This window comes from Drosophila serrata, unplaced genomic scaffold, assembly GCF_035046125.1.
Source record: "Drosophila serrata isolate PLE 108 unplaced genomic scaffold, ASM3504612v1 contig_17, whole genome shotgun sequence".
Taxonomy (NCBI): Eukaryota; Metazoa; Arthropoda; class Insecta; order Diptera; family Drosophilidae; genus Drosophila; species Drosophila serrata.
In genome coordinates, this window is record NW_028256915.1 from 824,324 (window position 1) to 843,327 (window position 19,004).

The following is a 19,004-nucleotide window of genomic DNA, read 5'->3' on the forward strand; positions in this document are numbered from 1 at the left end:
TTATTTTAGAAAAAGTTGCAGGAACATTCGGTAGTTGTAGAAACACTATCAAAATCATATTGCTGAATTTGTCTGCTCCAGTCAGGGTTTCTGTTCGGAACAGGGCGTGAGACGACATTTCTAGTGTGCATTTTACGGTTTCAAACCATGCTTTTACGGTTTGAAACATCGATTTTTCGGTTTGATACATTGATTTTACGGTTGAAAAATTGATTTCACGGGTTGAAACTTTGATTCTATTTTAATGTGTGATGCGTATGTACATGTGTGTAATTTAACCACAACACCGAACAGATGTTTCAGCGCGGTCATAAATGTGAAATTCGGTGGCCTTATCGCAGTGAGCGAGCTAACGGTATTAGCCGGCAATGACGACGATGAACTACGAGTGCAACAGCAGCAGCCACGCAAACTATTTCTCCAACATATATGTGAAAAACAATAGTAGCACGCAGAAGCCAGCATCCGCCACCACAGAAGTCTCCGCTCAGCTGATCCAGGGAAACAGCTCCAGCGGAATGCTGGAAACAGACATTATGGTTGGAACCAATAGCCAAGCCACGCCTGCACCCGATCCCTGCCCTGTTTGCCTCCCCACCAGTGAACCGTCGGTGAATGTGGACGAAGATGAGTGTGATTCGTTCCTCATCAGCAGCTCCAGCAGTCGAAGAAGCGCCCGCAGCCGAATGCGAAACTCCTGCTGGGTACGTGCCCACGCCTTTTTGACACGCAACTGGTACATCAGTTTCCTGGTTCCCGCGTCCGTCCTATGCGCTCTGCTCTTCGTGGGCTGGATTTCGCGCGACTACGCCCGCCAACTGCTCTTTTGGATTGAGACGCAGGACTCCTGGGTGACCTTTGCCGTTTTTATGGCGCTCTTTACCTTTGTCAGCTTCCCCGTGGTAGTCGGCTACTTTGTGTTGCTCATCACCGCTGGATACCTGTTCGGTTGCCTCCGCGGCTGGCTCACAGTGATTCTGGGCGCCAACCTGGGAATCGCAGTCGCCCACGTCGCGATTCGCAGCTTTCGTCATCACATCCCTGTACAAAAGTGAGTGCATACTGAAATGAAAATACTTTATTATTGTTAAATTTACAGCTGCCAAAATCACAGTCCCTACGGGGGGACCAACGCCGGCCGCAGATAAAGGTGTAATCCTGTTTCACTTAACTTTTTCGGGTTTCTATTGAAACGAATTTACAAATGCTGAACCTACATTCATATAAATGAAAGCGTATAGCGGATATCAGTATTTGTATACCCTTGGAAACTATTCTTGTTGTCAAATATTGCAACGCAATGAAAGAGTAATGTCCAACCATATAAAATTGTTTTTATGTACATACATAAATCCTCAGTTAACATGTATGTCCGTTAACTGAGGATGTATGTACATGTAGGTACATATGTATGTCTTACCTTTACCTTTACCCTTGCAGGGTATTATAATTTCAGTCAGAAGTTTGCAACGCAGTGAAGAAGGCACCTCCGACCATATAAAGTATATACATCCTTGATCAGGATCATGCTGAGTCGATCTAGACATGTCCGTCTGTCCGTTTTTACAAAACCTAGTCTCTCAGTTTTGAAGCTATCTGAATGAAACTTTGTAGTTAGCCTTCTATATAGTCTCACTCGTATATATGTCTGAACGGGCCAGATCGGACGACTATATCATATAGCTCCCATTGGAACAATCGAGAAATCAATACAATTAAGAACTGCAACTTTTTCAGTTTTCAACAGATTTTCATCAAATTTGGGGTATAGCCATTTTATATTAGTCTTAAATTTTGTGTAGAATTTCATGAAAATCAGACGACTATGATATATCATATAGGTGCCATACAAACGATCGTTTGATGTAGAAGAAAAATGCAAATCTGTGAATGTAAAACTGCAAGTATAATATGATTAGGTGAATGAAATGAAAGCAGCTATTACTTCATTGTTTTTTAACACAAATATATATAATTTATATTGTATGGATTCCTAGTCATAGAAGTTCTATCTGCAAGGGTAAATAAAATTCGGCGTGCCGAAGTTAGCTTTCTTTCCTTTCTTGTTTTTAAAGAAGTTTTAGTAGTTTTTTATTTTTAGTTTTTATATTTATTGCTTCACTTAATTTCTGTTTAATTTCATTAAAATGATAAATTCGAATTAGATCGTTTTTTTTTTAGATTTCATTCAAAACTTGTAATTTTCTGATTGCCTAAAGTTTTAAAATCCTGCCACATTTAAATTAACTTTAGCAAAAATATTTAACAATTTGGTTAGTTGTGCTTTACTCGTAATATAGATAGTCTTTGCAAAATTTTATTGAACGATTTAAATGAAAAGTGCTAAATTCAAGAAGATTTATGAAGGGCACATTTTATCAAGCATATGGTACAAATCAACTAAAATGTTGGGTATCGAAAGTTTGAATTGAAGCTGGACAAGGTATGAATAGGGTAAATTTGTAGAACCCATTATTATGGAAGTGATCGGTAATTTAAAAATGAAATGGATTTGAAAATGTTTAAAAAATATTTATTTTGTGCATATCGTTGAGCTTAATTAGCATACTGACGGCATTAAACTTCGACCCTCCAAGTTAGTTTCATTTTTTTACGATATGCATAATTCTTTCTTAATTAGACCTTAAACACACTAATTTCGGCACGCCGAAGTTTTTACACCCTTGCAGATAACTAAGATCAAAAAACAATAAAGTATTGCTTTTTTCACTACAGTTTCCTAAACATACTATATTTACAGTTACAGTAATTCATTCATAGTTTTGCGTTTTTCTTTATATTTAACGATCGTTTGTATTTCAGCTTTATGATATGGACGTCCGTTTTTTCATAATACTAAAACTAAAATATTAGAATAATACAAATTGGTTAAATCTTAAATTAGATGCAAATCTGTTGAAAATTGGAAAAGTCGACATTTTTTTCTAAAAATTGTCCAATCGTTTCTATGACAGCTAGGTGATATAGTCGTCCGATCCGGTCTGTTCCGACAAATACGAGTAAAAGTATGTAGAAGCCTAACTGCAAAGTTTCATTCAGATAGCTGTAAAACTGAGAGACCTGTTTGCGTAGAAAGGGACATACGGACATGAATAAATCGACTCGGCTGTTGATGCTGATCAAGAATATATGTACATACTTTATAGGGTCAGAAAAGTTTCCTTCACTGCAAACTTCTCACTGAAATTATAAAACCCTGCAAGGGAATAAATTTACACAGGGCTTGCCTTGAGACTCAAACTTTAAAATTAGATACTCTCATTTTTGTAATTGATGTGTTACAAGCAGGACGATACTCGAATCTATCATTTTTGTAATTGATCTGTCACAGTTAAGACGATTCATGTAAAGTAGCCCTTCGTGTAATAGTCACCGTCACACAGTTTCCTAGTTTCTAGACGTACCTACACAATCCCCGTTCATCCCGCAAACTCGCTCCTACAATTCCTCAATGCTACGTTCGATAAGAAATTTAAAGTGTATAGGCCTAAGTGCAGGTGTGCGCCGTGGATGCACTGTAATGGCAGAGGCTCATCGGAGTGATATCCATTTGGTGTTACCCACGGTCCTGTCCTCAGAGTTTGCCAAGGATATTGCCCCACTTCCAGTACCCGTCTTAATTGAGAAATATTCCCGGCATGCTCCAGGCGGCCAGTTCGCTACCGTAGCGGAGTACCTGCACAGCGATCCAATGCCTAATGAAGTTCTGGTCCCGGAGGAGATCGATCTTCATCGGACGATGACACTAAACGACCTCAACGCCTATATGCAGGCAAAAACAGAATTCAAGGAGCCGCACCGCAAGGTTCTCAATTTCGCCCACGTTCTCGTAGTGGCCGGGGCAGACTTGATTCGGGGTTGTCCGTTTCGACAGCGATCTGAATTTCTCTACCTCTGCGACTGCTTGCGGCCAGGATCGGCACTAGTGCTCCACCACAGTCGGAAGCAAAAAACTGGCTCTTTGCTCTTTCTATCCGAGAAAAGTGACCCAGAGCTGGCCAGGATTTTCAGCCATATGCACAATGTGGACGAGGTTTTGCCCCTCGACATGCTGAAAAAGAGCTTGTTCTGGTTACTTAAGGACCAAACCCCTGAGCTGTGGCACACCTTGAAGCCCTCAAGTGAAGTTAGTCGCATAGTTAGCGAGGCATCCGAAGAGGCGAACATCCCTCTGTCCAACCCCCAATACATTCTACAGTATACCCGAACATTTAAAACTAACCGGGAGCTGACTGCCTTGAGACGGGCCAATGCTATTGCCGCTGAGTCAATGGCAGAAGTGATCGCCTACAACACATCTCAACCACATCAATGTAATCCCCGGAGACTGGCAACACTGTTTGACTACAACACCCGGCGACGACATGCTCACCCGGAGCAGCCCTCAGCCGAGGTCGCATGCGGTTCAGATGCAACTGGGCTGTGGCATATGGATGCTAGTTGCCAATACGGGGGCTACCAGGGTGGGCTGGTCAGAACCTGGCCAGGCGCAGGACGTTTCACACCACCTCAAAAAATGTTGTATGGTGCACTCTTAGATATGCGACGCGATCTCTGTGCACTGGTCGAGGCTGCCGGAGACGGTGGTGCTGTGAGCACGCCACTGGAGCTGCACGCCGCTTACCTGATCCTTCTAGCCGAACACCTCCGGGAGTTGCGAGTACTTTCCAATACCAAAAGGAGTCCTGCCGAGACCGTAAGGGCGGCGAGCAAGTTCAACTGTACACCGGTAGTCGTTTCTCATATGGGCATTGATCGGCGGGACACCAGTCGAAAGTTAGTCGGTTACCCGTTTGCCCCCGGGAACGTTTTATCGCTCCGGCTATCCATTTCCATACCAGACGACTGCTGTGAGGCTTACCCTGAGTTCCGTGGTATCCTATGCCAGCTTGGCGACACCCTTTATATTCGGGATGACTTCAGTGTAGAAGTGCTCACTGCGATTTGCCCCACCAAGCACAAACCGGTTGCTGGAAGTGTGTCTGCGCCTGGCCGATGGCTCGATCACAGACAGTAAAGACGGAAACAGACAGAAACAGCTCAACGAAATCGAAGGCGATTTGAGCAGTTTACCCATGTAACAATTTTTTTTGTAACTGTACAAGATATAATGACAAAATAATTTCTTGTGATATTTAAATATAGGATTTTACTGTTTACTTGCAGTGTAATGCGGCTAATGATTTTTATCAAGGCGAAAACCTTATAATAAGATGGATAACACCCATGCATTTAAATTACCATATGGATGCTAACGCAAAGTTGAGAACGTGATTTGCGAACAAAAGAGAGTATGGCTCTATCTCTAGATTTTTAACAATATTTCAAGCGCCTGTGCCATCCAAATACAAAAATTTTAAAAATTGTATAAAAAATCGTATGGCGTTAGTCTTTTTGTTATTAAAAGGTCTTCGGTTATAACATTTTTTGCTTAAAATTACGTACCATTTATCAATAAATCGAGGAGGGTCATTAATTGATTAGACTTGTCGATAACTGATAACAGTGCCCACCGTTTATGGCGGTAGTGAACCTACCGTTGGCTAATGTGAGATATGATTGTGATATATAAATATTATAGAACAGACAATCTGATATACAGGTATATTGAGTCTGATCACATTTTTTTTCCATACTTTCAGGCTAATTAAAAATAAGACTGGACTGGCCATACTTCGCGTAATATCTGGCCCTAAAGCCTTTAAGGTAGTGCTCTTCACACGACTTACACCCATTCCCTTCGGACTGCAGAACCTGATTTTCGGAGTGAGTAAATAAATAATTAGCCCCCAAACCAATAAACACTCTGATATGTATAATATAGACGTCAGATTTTCATTACTATTTAATTATTTTAATACAACGAAATTCGAATTACTATTCTATAATATATCAAATGTGCGATAACATACTGCAATGATCCTTAACAGATTCTTATTTCTCTCAGATTAGCTCCGTTGGCACGAAAGACTACCACGTGGCTACAATGCTTGGCTTGCTGCCAGCCCAGACTATTAACGTGTACCTAGGCTCCACGCTGAGATCCATGCACGAAGTGCTCAACGATAACGAGACCAAACTGACAGGCTACATCAGCTTTGTATTGGAGGTGGGTTAGCCCCTTAATTCCATTATACTTTCGTTTTACGTCCTTTTGTTGGATCGCCTGGACTCCTTCAATCATTAACGCTAGGTCTCAATGAATGTTGTATACAGCTGATATCACAGAAATATCTATATTCGATTAACATAAAATTATTTTAAAACTGGTCTCTTAAGTTTAGTTCCTATGGAAGAAATACTCGTCTGAATTTTATAAAAATTCAAATAATAAAGCGAATATATCATAGAAAGTTTATTGAATTGCCAAATGATACAGCTAAAAGATTTTAAACATTTTTGTATAAAGTTTTTGTTGTTTTTTATACCCTTGCAGGGTATTATAATTTCAGTCAGAAGTTTGCAACGCAGTGAAGGAGGCCCCTCCGACTATATAGAAATATATATACTTGATCAGGGTCAACAGCCGAGTCGATCTAGCCATGTCCGTCTGTCCGTCTGTCCGTTTCTACGCAAGCTAGTCTCTCAGTTTTTAAGCTATCTGAATGAAACTTTGTAGTTAGTCTTCTATATACTCTCACTCGTATATACATATGTCGGAACGGGCCAGATCGGATGACTATATGATGCAGCTGCCATAGGAATGATCGAAACATTTTTACAACAAAAATTATAACATTTTCAGTTTTATGAAAATCGGACTACTGTATCATATAGCTCCCATAGGATCGATCGATAAATTAATACAAATCAAAATTATAACTTTTCCAGTTTGCAACAGATTTTTATCAAATTTGAGCTATAGCGGTTTTATATTATTCTACAATTTTTTTTTTTTTTAATTTTATGAAAATCGGACTTCTATATCATATAGCTTCCATAGGAACGATCGAGAAATTAATACAACTAAAAATTATAAATTTTTTTAGTTTTCAACAAAATTTGATCAAATTTGAGATATAGCCATTTTATGTTACTTTACAATTTTGTGTAAAATTTTATGAAAATCGGACGACTATATCCTTAGCGCCCATAGGAACGAACAAGAAATAAATACAATTAAAAATTATAAATTTTTACTTTTCAACAGAATTTGATTAAATTTGAGATATAGCCATTTTATAGTAGTCTTAAAATTTGTGTCAAACTTTATGACGATTATATCATATAGGTGCCATACAAACGACCGTTAGATGTAGAGGAAAAATGCAAATCTTTGAATGTAAAACTGTAAATATAAAATGAATAGGTCAATGAAATGAACTCCGTTATTACTTTATTGTTTTTTAACTTAAATACAGTCGAGTCCCGATAATTCGAAATGGCAAGGGGGTCACTTTTTTTACGAATTAGACGGGAATTCGATTTATCGAGGTTTCTATTTAACGGGGCTCAAAAATGAAAGAGTCGAATAAACGGGGTTTTTAATTAAAATTAAATTGAATTAAAATTAAATAAACATTATAAGTATGTACATTCATTTGTACGTTTTTTCAAATTAAAGGAAAATAAAACAATAACATAAAATTATAGTAACAAAAAATTAAACAATTAAGCAGAAACATTAAATTATAAAAAACAAAAAGTCAAGCTTTAAAATAATTGGTAATTTTTGATTGCTTGTTCACTTTCAGAATTGTTGGGCAAAACTTCTTCCAAAATTGGCTTGCATTATAAACTCCTTTTTTCTGTAGAATTGATGTTATTGTTAATGGAGCGACATCGAATTGTTTTGCCACCTCAATTTTCTTTGTTGCATTATCAATCGCCGAAATAATGCTTTGTTTTTGCGCGATTGATAACGTCTTTTGCGTACGTTTTTGTGAAATTTCACAGAACGATGTTACTCTCCGAAAAAAATCAGCAATCTAAAAGAAAACAGCGAGAGAAACACAAAATTCATAATGCATAGCGATATAAAGGCGGCATAGCTGTCTGCAAAATCTAACGGTGCTTTATCTACAAAAAATTTCGCATCGCATTACGATTTATAAGAGGATACGAAACAAAATTATGATTTATAAGACGTTTAATATTCATTGCGTTGCGCCAAATAATACGAATTAACAAGGGGACCAAAATGTATGGAATTTTTACGAATTAACGAGTTTTTTTCAAGGGGACAGAATTTTTTACGAATTATCGCGATTTTCGATTTAGCGGGGTACGAATTATCGGGATTCGACTGTATATATATTTTATATTTTATGGATTCCAAGTCATCGAAGTTCTATCTGCAAGGGTATATAAGCTTCGGCGTGCCGAAGATAGCTTCGTTTCTTGTTTTGTTTAACGTACTAACAAGGTGGCTAACGAACATGGCTACATAGTCTAAACATAACATAGATATACTGTTATACTAATCTATTGAGAAATTTATTTTTTTGTGCTTTTACAATTAATTGTTATATAGTGTCTTAAGCCTAAACATTGTCGCATGTGCTTGTTAATTTTAAAGGTCATTTGTGGCGTAGTCCTGATGTTCTGGGTGGTGCAGAAGGCGCGAAAGGAGCTATCTGAGACGCTTATATCCCTGGACTACAACAGTGACGGCAAGCATACAGACATAGAAGTCTAGTAGAGACCATATTGGCCATGTCTGAAATCCTAAACAGTCACACAAGACTGCATCTGTGCATTAATTACTTTAAGACGATGTTTGATTTAACTTATTCTAAGCTGAAGACGATACCAAACAACATGCTAGTATAAGTAGTTTCAAAGGCTCTTCAGACCCTACATCACAAAACGGTTTTCACAGCTACGGATTGTAATCTAAAACTCAAGCCCTGACAGTATGATAGGGCGACAAAACGACAAACAAGATGATTATAACTAAGTCACTCCTTTAGGGGCTGATATTCGGCTAGTATGCACATTCGGGAGTACCTCTCGCCTAGTGTGTCCTCTTAGTATTTCTCCAACTGCGAGGTCCTTTCGTCATGTGTTGCTTTAAGACTGTATCTAGCGTTTCCAAGACAAGTTCCATATTCTCGATATTCACGCACAGGGGTGGTCTAAGGGTTAGAACCTGGTTAAGGAGGAAGAGGTGGCAGCGGATACCGATTACTTTGGAAAATGCGTTATTGCTCAATAAATCGTAGTTATGATATCGTGTTCGTTAGGTAAGTTAGTAACGATTGCTAATTTTATCTGTATTACTATGATTATTTAATTATTAATACAGTTACTATTAATATTTCTAATATAATTAATATCTTTCATATTGTTATAATTTTCGTTAATATTATTATTCTTTTTTTAATTTTTATTATTAATATTTTTTATTATAATGGTAAAGCAGATTTTATGCATTTATTGTGGATGAAAACGTTTTAGAGAATACTAAATAAAATTAATTTATTGGAAGCATTTAATTTTTTTTAACAATACAGTGTTATTTTACAACACTCGCTCAGAGATGCCTTGGATCCACCGACAACTTCGGAGAATGCCAAAAATTGTTCAGATTGTTCCCAGATAGGTTCTGACAATATATTAACTAGCACACCTTGTAATATAGTTTTTAACAGAGGAGCAAGAAAAAACAATGTATTAAATAAATCTCCAGTCTCTATATAAAGAGTAACTCAACCTATAGTTTATCTCCTTAATAGGCACATATGAGAACCAAAAACCTGAGCTAAATAAATAAATAATTTTTTATGAAACTTTTAAATATCTTTTTTTTTAGACGATAAAAATAAAAATTTTAATAATAAATTAAAACAATTAAGGACGCAAACTGTCGGGCGGTGAAGTTTGTATACCTTTAAAATAATATACATCATAAATATAAATGTTAAAAAACAACAAACAAATTTCAACTTTCATTACATTTATCCTATATGTATTATAGTTCTTATCTTACGGGTTATATTTCCATCTTCATTTAACGATACTATATTTGATATTGTGAAATTATATTTAAAATTAGAGATAATGGGCTAGACGGTCAAGTATGGCTAAAATGGAATAACCTCGTGATGCAGATTTTCTTGTTTCAGACATTTAAACAGACAGTTCTCGACCGGCAACCGGTTGTCAACGCCTTTGGTGTTAGAGGGCGTTGAGAAAGATGTTAATAGGGGTAGGTAATTGGTCATAGGACATAAAAGTTGGAATTGGCCCAACGACAATAAATTGGTTCTATTACATGATGCTGTTTGAAATTTTTTTAACCCCCTCAAACAATTTTAATAGCCACTCGAAAAAGTATATATGTATGTATACCCTTGCTCAGCTTTTGGGTATATAACAAGAGCATTAGAGTTCTTGAGATGTTACTTATCAAAATTCGTAGCTATGATCCCAAAAATCTTTGATAATAAATATTTAAAATCGTCACACAAAATGTAAACAACTTTAATACCTTTGCATGGTATTCGATCTTCGTCTGTTATTCTGTCCGTTTGTGAGAACGGGACAGATCAGAAGACTATATAATATATATATGGTTTTTAAAATAGTAATACAAATCTTTTGATTTATATCATGTGTCTTTCAAGTAAAATGTGATATCATATAAAACCCCACAAACAATATATGATAAAACGATGACGATGGCAACTGTAACTCATTTCGGATATCAAATTTTGTTGCAATTAAAAAAATGGATATTAAAAACAAAAATTGATAAGAAATACACTAAGATATTTAAGATTTTTCGTATAATATACGTATACATACATTTCCCTCAAAAATAACAACATATTGCTCAAATAACTTAAAAGCTTGCAGATCGAATGGTGATAATGTTTTTTTCATATATGTACATATTAACATTTATATTTGGTAAAAAGTTGTAGTATTAGTTGCCATTTGTTTTGGAAACCAGGTGCATGATTTGGAAATTTAACAATAAGTTTTCGTAACTAGATTACCATCTAGCCAGACGGTTGGGTGGAATTTATTGGTTAGTAAATGCATGGGACCATTCATAAACATTCATTCCCTCTGGTCGACGTATATTCTCTATTTGGAACTTCAATATTTGTCCATGGAGTCAGTGATGGCCCGTGCCAGCACATCAACCGCGAACTTCACGTCTTGCCGGTTGATGCACATGGGAGGCTTAATGCGCAGGACCTGTGAAGATGCACGAAAGGATGCACGGATGAGACAAGAGGAATCGGCTTGTTAGTCAGATGGGCGCGAACGTGGACAGAAGAGCCCAAATGAGGATGCACTTAGCCACACAAACGACTTTTACTTACATTGCCATGTAGGCCGCCTCGCCCGAAGAGCACACCCAGGTCCTTGCATGTCTCCCAGATTTCCAGCACATGAGGGGTGGCCAGCGGAGTGCGCTTCTCGCGATCACCTACCAGCTCGAGGCCAATCATCAAGCCCTTGCCCCGCACATCGCCCACAATCTCAAATCGCTGCTGCAATTCTGCCAGGCTCTCAAGGAAGTAGGTCCCGACCTCTAGGGAGTTGCGCTGCAGTTGTTCCTCCTCAATGACGTCCAACACGGCGATGCCGACGGCACTGGCCATGGGGTTTCCGCCGTACGTATTGAAGTGTAGTGCCTGACCCAGGGATGCAGCGATCTCCGGAGTTGTGACAACAGCGGCCAGGGGAAAGCCATTGCCAATGCCCTTAGCCATGGTAACAATGTCTGGCACATAGTCGTGACCCTCGAAACCCCAAAAGTGCTCGCCAGTTCGGCCGAATCCCGTTTGAACCTCATCCGCCACGAACAGGCCTCCGTTTGCGCGCACTAGGGCGGCGGCCCGTTTAAGGTAGCCCTTGGGAAACTGCACCGTGCCACCCACGCCTTGAATGGATTCGGCGAACATGGCTGCCACCTTGCCGCGCGGCAGCGAATACTTGAAGGTCTGCTCCAGCTCATTGTAGTAGGCGTCGCCCGCGTGGCAGCCTTCCTGGCACTCACACTGGCGAGTAGTTTGCACGGGCGAGTCTCGACATGCTGAACCGCCCCAAATGCCCTGATAGGGGTCAGGGTTCATCACATGTACCAGTCCGTTGTTGACTCCTGGCAGCGGGAAGCGCCACGTAGAGTGTGCCGTGAGACCCATCGTGTACGGCGACATGCCGTGGTAGGCATTGCGGAAGGAGAGAATGTCCTGGTTCCCTGTATGCAGGCGCGCCATTAGCATTGCCAGATCATTGGCCTCCGATCCGGAGTTCACAAAGCATACGCTTTTCAGGTTGCCAGGGAATTTCGCCACCAATCGCTCGGCGTACTCGTGGATCTTGGGATGCATGTATATGTTCGTTGTGTGCCATAACTTGGCGATCTGTTCGCTCAATGCCTGATTTACCTTTCTGTGTCGGAATAAAAGGGGTGAAGACGAAAGGAAACTCTAAAGTAATCATTAAATCAGTTCTTATTCAATGAAAATATTTGGGTAAGAAAGCTTTAGTCTATTGTGCTGGACGGAGTGTGATTCGTTAACGACAAAATTAAAAATTCTAGCATTGGATCATTTTACCATACTTCATTAAGAGATAATTCAGTTCATATGGTTAAACAATTCACTTGTTCATTCTCATTGTTTATTGAGCTAATACTTGGTCTACTGGTTTTTCGAATCCTCAGAATGGTTTCATATGAAAAGAATAATAAGTTTGTCTTCCCTTCAAAACTATTTGTTTTCTTTGCAAGGCAATATAGCTTTATCTGATATCACAATCCCCAACGTTGATCTTCAAACTATGTATGTACATATATTCACACACCTTCCAAGTACAACTCGAATCTTCGACCATAGCATTCTTGCTTGCTTATGTTGCTTACGGGTGACAATGTCCCACGGACACAGTGACTATTCCGCCGAACATGTCCAGATAGCGTCGTCCCTCGTGGTCGTACAGCCATTGCATATGTCCCGCATGGATGACGAGAGGTTTCTTAAAGTGCGCCAGCAAATTGGGCGTGAGATGGGTGCGACGCGTTTCGAGTATTTTCTGGTAGCTGGGGCCGTCATATGCGGCCTGATTATGATGACACTCAGGCATTCGGATCTGGCCGTCGTTCACCGTGACTGGAGCCGCCTTCGAGCTCAAGCCTTTGGAGCTCCAGCTCTGGCTGGTTGTGGATCGCAGGAGGACCCGCTTAGTATGCGCTAAAAATAATAAGTATAAATTTAAAATTACAGAGGAATCTCAAAATAATTTCTTATACATTGGCTTTGCACTTTTCTCCTATGGATTACGTGTTTATGTATTATGTATTACACGGTGTTTTGAAAAGCGCACACTTTATGCAAATATACTCGGAAATTAAGCGGAATGGAAATTAACTGCTATGGGCCATTGGTCTGGCGAATGCAAGTGCGAGGTTGTACAAAAATAAACACACACGAAAAGAAACTAAAAGCAAGTATTGTGTTTAAATAGCACTGAAAAAAAAAAATTTATTTACATCCCGATGCCATAGGAGTAGGATTGAATACTGAGAATAATGCTGTTTTTTAATAAACTTCGAATAAAGCGTTAAATACTGATTCACATCCTGATTATAAGCTAATTAAACTAATTGCACATAAAATACTAGAACAAAATAAAAATGAATAAAAATGTAGCAACCGGACTCTTAACATTTTCTGAATTGACTGCCACAAAATATAAAACATACATACATATACGAAATAGCCCATAATAAAAAGATGCTTAAGCACATTTGAATTGCCATAAGCAAGCTATTTTCATGAATTCGTAAAATTTGCATCCCTTTCGCTGACAAAGTTAATAGCCTACAAATAGAATGTTCATGTTGACGTTTTATTAAACTTGGATAATTTTTAACTAGATTGGCGATTACAGCCTAAAATGCTCAATAGTCTAATAGAAATTTACATTTTACTTTTTAGATTTACTTAATAGATTTTTAAGAATAAAATAAAACAAGAAAGGAAGCTAACTTTGCACGCCGAAGTTTTAAACCCTTTCAGATAGAACATTGATCACTTGGAATTAATACAATATAAATTATATTTATTTATGTTAAAAAACATCTAAGTAATGCCTGCTTTCATTTCATTCACCTAAATACATTATATTTACAGTTTTACATTCATAGTTTTGCATTTTCCTCTATATATAAAATTGTTCACAAAATTGTAGAATAATATAATGGCTCAATATCTCAAATTTTATAAAATTCTGTTGAAAAATGAAAATGTTAAATTTATTTTTGTAAACATTTTCCGATCGTTCCTATGGTAGCTATATGATATAGTAGTCTGATCTGGCCCGAGAGTATATAGAAGACTAATTGCAAAGTTTCATTCAGAGAGCGTAAAAACTGAGAAACTAGTTTGCGTAGAAACGGGCAGTCGGACATGGCTAGATCGACTCGGCTTTTGATCCTGATCAAGAATATATATACTTTATATGGTCGGAGGTGATTCCTTCACAAATAAATATAAGACCAAACTACTGGTTTTAAGATGCAGGTTTACATATAACTTTATCTTCAAAATTGATATTTAATCTGAATAAGTAGCTTAATTTTATATTTATGTACATATATGTGACTGATGCGGGGCGTACGTTAAGATTTCCGAGTTAGTTAAGAGCTTATTGTATTAAATGAAATACGCTATTTATAGGAGAACTTCTGGTCCCCATTCCAGCAGATAAGAACAGTGCCCCCCGCTGACAGCCTAGGCCACTCGAATTTCCAGTGCGCTTACGACCCGAAATCTTTATCGACACCTGCTAAATTATCAACTGCCTTATCAGGGGGTATATGTACTAGGTTTGATCCATAGTGGTCCAGGTGGTCACACTACACAATACTAATAAAACCATACTGCTCTGATTTACATATATGTATATATTTATACTTATATTTACTAAGTGCATAATGTTTCTCAGTGTTGTCAATCTCACGCTATATTCTCATATTTGCGAGTAATAATCAGGCAAAGTTTTATAACAATATTTATCCTAATTATTAGAGTTGATGAGGGGACGGATGTGTAGCCGAGGAAGAATCATTCAGAATCATCCAGAGATAAGAGGTCAACGGTGGATAAAGAAAAAAGCTGACGTCAGGGATGCAGAAATGTGCCTTCTTCTTGTGCTCATCCAGTTAACTCACCTAAAATCCGGTTGGGCATCATTTTAAATTCCAATTTCCTTTGTAATTTCGGTCTCTCCAATTAATTTACAATTCTTTGTTTGGCTTAAACTGTTGATGAACGAACTAAGATATCGATACCGATCTCACACGCAGGAAGGCTAAACTGCGTCCGCGCGTAACAACGTTTACGAAGCAACTGGTCGCAGAACACGCCGGCACTCGACCGACAAGGAAAGCTCTGGCTATGGAAAAAGCTTACGGGAGACGTTATCAGGTGGGAGGGCAAAGTCAAGGCTGTGTGAAAGCGCATGTTAGTTTACCCACTGGCATGGGGAAACGCTTAGAAAGGACGACCATGCAGGCGGCAGCCAGTAGATTATCTTCTAAAGTTTTATTTTAATCCTGGTTTGCTATATACTGCAACACAAACTACTGAAGTGCACAGGTAATCCATCGTTTATAACAAAAAATATATGTATATGCGTTTATCGGTTCGCCGATCTGTCAATTCTGGACTCAGTGCGTTATTTGTTTTCTGTTGCAGTGGCTGAGTATTGTGGCGTTATTTACCCGTAAATATTCAGCAGGCTTCTCGAATATCATCAAGTAATTATTATATATTTTTATCCTTATTAACCAACATCACGAATTTGCGCTTTGATTCTTAACATTGTCCTTCCGCCCAGCATTTTTCAGTCCAATGCAACAGAATATATTTGTATGGACACGAGCCCGCTAAAAACAAGCTCTAGCACAATGATTACACAAACAACAATAACCGATCTTAATTCAAGAGTTCACTTCGGGCATTCAGTTGGAATCGGTGTACAGATCTGGACTCCGTGGTGCTGTCGTTGGCTGTATCGGATGCTCCAGATTTGCCGCCATCTGGCGCAGGTTTTCCACGCCAGTCAGCAGTTGCCTGCGAGGAAATAAAAATGAATTCAAAAATTCTTATTCCACATTTTATTACTGCTCACCTAAGATTCTGCTCCGCCGTGTCGGCTGCCCGCAGAAGATCCCTTGATAGCTGGTGCGCTCTAGACGATCGCGCAGAGCTGGTGCCGCTATTGGCTGCACTGCCAGAGTTGGCTGACGGAACCCCTCCAGCAGCACCATCAAAGCTGCCACCGCTTCGTAGGGTAATAAGTTCGGCCTGTAAGACATTAAATAATTAGCAAAGCATTGCAATGGTACCGAAAGTGTATATAAAAATCACGGAGAACGATTTTCGATATATACATTATTGTCTACCTATTAAAAGATTTACATATCTGCAGCTTAAAAGAGTTGACTTATAAAAGGTAATTATCAAAATATTTTATACATTGGTAGTATGCATAAATTTTTGAACATCACCGATATTACGTCCGTATGAGGAACAATTTTAAAGGCCACTTAAGGATTTGAACTATAAAAATTAAGTTTATATTAAATTTTCATTACGCCAACTATTAAAATTTTATACAATTTGCTGATTCCAATAACAATATTAAATTTATTTAAAATCTCTTTATATATTTTTTTGTAGTTCAAGCTATTTAGCTAAATTGGTTCACACCTTTTGGTGATACATATTTACCGCCAAATTCTTATAGTATAGAAAGAATTGTGTGGACATTTAAAATTGGATTCCTTGATCTCAAAAGACTTTAAAAATATGGTGGTTCTTAGTTGGTTTTTCTCCCAAACTCACCTCCAATTGGGCTATTTGGAGCCTTAGGCGCTGTGTAGTCTGCGTGTTAGTTGCCAAGGCCAGTGCTTCCCGTCGCTCTGTGGCCTCTTGGAGTTGAACCAATTGCTGCTCAAACTCACTAGCCCTTCTGGCCTGCGCATTTAGCTCTATGCGTGCATCCTGCAGCTCGCGCTGCAAACGATCGTTCTCCTGACGCAATGCACACAGAGTTCCGCCTACGTCCTGGGGCGGCGAGTCAATGGCGTTGGAGGGCAGCCCAATAGCTACATCAGCTAGGCGTTGGGACGAATGAATTATGGATCCATCGGACAGGAAATCAGGCAGCACTTTGACGGTGGGGCCAGTGGGCGGCTCTCCGAGCGGACCTGGGAGGGCGACAGCACTGGGTAAACCCATAGACGCGAGGGCGGATGGCAGGAGACACGCCGCGGCACTCGGTGCCTGCGCAGCGCCTAAGGGGGTGTTTGGGGGAGAGCTTAGCTGCGCGTCCTGGCCAACACACCAAGCATCCGGCAGATGATCCTGCACAAAGTCAGGCAGAGTAGCTGCAGTCCCAGCGCCTCCACTAGCTCCCACACCTGTCGCATTTGCCGCATCTAATGGCAGATCCAGTTTCATTTTGGACCCGCTAGATAGAACCAGCCGGTTGGGGCGCTGGTCTCTGTTTCCAGACGGCCGGCGCCGTGGCGAGGAGGTGGGACATGAAACTTGCGGCATCTCATAGCTAGAGTAGGAGCGCGGTACATATCGTGTCCCAGCAGCGGGCTGAAGGTTGGATGCGGCCGATGGGAAAATGTCTTCGAAAGAACAAGTCGTTTTTAATATAGTCGAAGATTAACGCATTCAGACTTACCGTCATCTATCCGTTCGTCATAAAGCCTGCTGTTGCGCACCTGCGCTAGTGTCACGTGGTCGTCATCGTCGTCGTTGTCGAGGGCTGCGTGTAACACTCCATGACCCACTCCCAACCGTTGGTCAGGTCGCAAACGGTGTTGGGATCCTCCTCCGCAAGCCGCAAATTCAGCCAGACTCGCCTGCGAGTCGAAAGAGCTGAAGCGCGGCGAGCGCTTCATTTTTGATGAGGAGTTGCTTCCATTTACATCAGGGGGCTGCATGTGGGAGGCGGACGCTGATTGAGGCACTTTGGGCCGGGCGCCGGTGGATGTCTGCACCGCTGCTGACGCATCCACTGAAGTCACCGTGCTTGAAGGAGCGGTCACAGTGCCTGTGTTGCTTAGAAAGTGCTTAAAGGAAAACGAAGACGTAGAGGCAGCTCCAGTGCCTGCGCCGCTCGTGGAGGTCCGCATACTCGTGAAGTCCCCACTGCTTCGATCGTTTAGACAGAGATCCGCCACGAGATCGTTTACTCCCAGGGTAATGGATGCGGGCTCTTTTAAAGACTCGGTCGCCGCAGTCAGGTTTGATTGCTGGGCGCTCTGTGGTAGCCGCTGTTCCTGCTGCTGCTGTGGGGTGGCCGTTGTCGTGTCGCTTGCATTGCCGTTGTTCCCATTTGCCATTTAATTGAGAACGCTCTGGAGAGTGAGAAGCGCTAGGCTGTTTTTGAGGTCGTGATTGCCTGCCCTGGTGTTTTCCTGCTTGGGCGGTGCGTCAATGTACTAGCTGGCTATTGCTGACCTGCTGATTCTGTGCATACGGTGTTTACTTTCTCTCTTCCAACCGAGTTATTTTCGCTTTTCACTTGGGCTTACTTATGCAGTGTTGGTTAGCGGTGTTAGACGATACGTCATGTTGCAACACAGGCAAAGGCATCTATTATTTGGCGCACCGACCGCAGAATTTGAATCTTTGCACGGAAACAGGTACAAAACCATAAAAAACATTCCATTACAAATTATAGTCACATAAATATTTTCCATTTAGTATTACATATTGAAAGTAACACATTTTTTGACGACATGTGAATGGCGCAGACAGCTGATTTAAATTTGGGATACTCCCACTAAAAGTGGAATGTCGGCAATATATTTCGCCATTTTGGGAACGACCCAAAAAAGTCAACCGATAAATGTTCAACCAAACACCCAGTCGCAAGGCATGTATTCCATTAGTTTTCTTTAACCCCATATTTTGAGTCTGTTATATAATAAGTCACCGGTCACTGATCCGGTTCTGTTGAACCGTTCCATTGTCTTCTTAGTATTTTTTTCGGTA

At 40.0% G+C, this 19,004-nt stretch overlaps 4 protein-coding genes and 1 long non-coding RNA gene across 7 annotated transcripts; 3 read left to right on the forward strand and 2 right to left on the reverse strand.

The window, feature by feature from the left end:
- The first annotated feature begins 257 nt into the window (after nucleotides 1–257).
- On the forward strand, nucleotides 258–9,752 carry LOC110190424 (transmembrane protein 64). Its single transcript, XM_020960902.2, has 4 exons — nucleotides 258–1,051; nucleotides 5,664–5,787; nucleotides 5,969–6,130; nucleotides 8,540–9,752. The coding sequence occupies exons 1-4, from the start codon at nucleotides 369–371 to the stop codon at nucleotides 8,657–8,659; spliced, it is 1,089 nt and encodes a 362-aa protein (XP_020816561.1). The 5' UTR covers nucleotides 258–368; the 3' UTR covers nucleotides 8,660–9,752.
- LOC110190422 (xaa-Pro aminopeptidase 3) lies at nucleotides 3,184–5,192 on the forward strand. The gene has a single exon (XM_020960900.2). The coding sequence runs from the start codon at nucleotides 3,473–3,475 to the stop codon at nucleotides 5,036–5,038; it is 1,566 nt and encodes a 521-aa protein (XP_020816559.2). The 5' UTR covers nucleotides 3,184–3,472; the 3' UTR covers nucleotides 5,039–5,192.
- LOC110190421 (alanine--glyoxylate aminotransferase 2, mitochondrial) lies at nucleotides 8,431–15,345 on the reverse strand. 2 transcript variants are annotated; one of them, XM_020960898.2, is made up of 4 exons: nucleotides 15,155–15,345; nucleotides 12,845–13,172; nucleotides 11,298–12,372; nucleotides 8,431–9,112 (listed from the first exon to the last, which is right to left on the reverse strand). In XM_020960898.2, exons 1-4 carry the CDS (start codon nucleotides 15,174–15,176, stop codon nucleotides 8,978–8,980), a joined length of 1,560 nt encoding a protein of 519 aa, XP_020816557.2. In that variant the 5' UTR covers nucleotides 15,177–15,345; the 3' UTR covers nucleotides 8,431–8,977. The 2 variants fall into 2 exon arrangements, with proteins under 2 accessions (XP_020816557.2, XP_020816558.2); XM_020960899.2 differs by lacking the exon at nucleotides 8,431–9,112 and adding an exon at nucleotides 10,737–11,169 and having other exon boundaries at nucleotides 15,155–15,338.
- Nucleotides 15,346–15,412: 67 nt separating this feature from the next.
- LOC147645108 (uncharacterized) lies at nucleotides 15,413–16,093 on the forward strand. Its single transcript, XR_015270645.1, has 3 exons — nucleotides 15,413–15,581; nucleotides 15,681–15,742; nucleotides 15,823–16,093. It is a non-coding gene; the product is annotated as an uncharacterized LOC147645108 (long non-coding RNA).
- On the reverse strand, nucleotides 15,513–18,958 carry l(3)04053 (lethal (3) 04053). Of its 2 annotated transcripts, XM_086828269.1 has the most exons (5): nucleotides 18,542–18,683; nucleotides 17,686–18,476; nucleotides 16,833–17,629; nucleotides 16,117–16,292; nucleotides 15,513–16,058 (listed from the first exon to the last, which is right to left on the reverse strand). In XM_086828269.1, exons 2-5 carry the CDS (start codon nucleotides 18,347–18,349, stop codon nucleotides 15,947–15,949), a joined length of 1,749 nt encoding a protein of 582 aa, XP_086684395.1. In that variant the 5' UTR covers nucleotides 18,350–18,476; nucleotides 18,542–18,683; the 3' UTR covers nucleotides 15,513–15,946. The 2 variants fall into 2 exon arrangements, with proteins under 2 accessions (XP_086684395.1, XP_020816265.2); XM_020960606.2 differs by having other exon boundaries at nucleotides 17,686–18,958.
- Nucleotides 18,959–19,004: the final 46 nt, after the last annotated feature.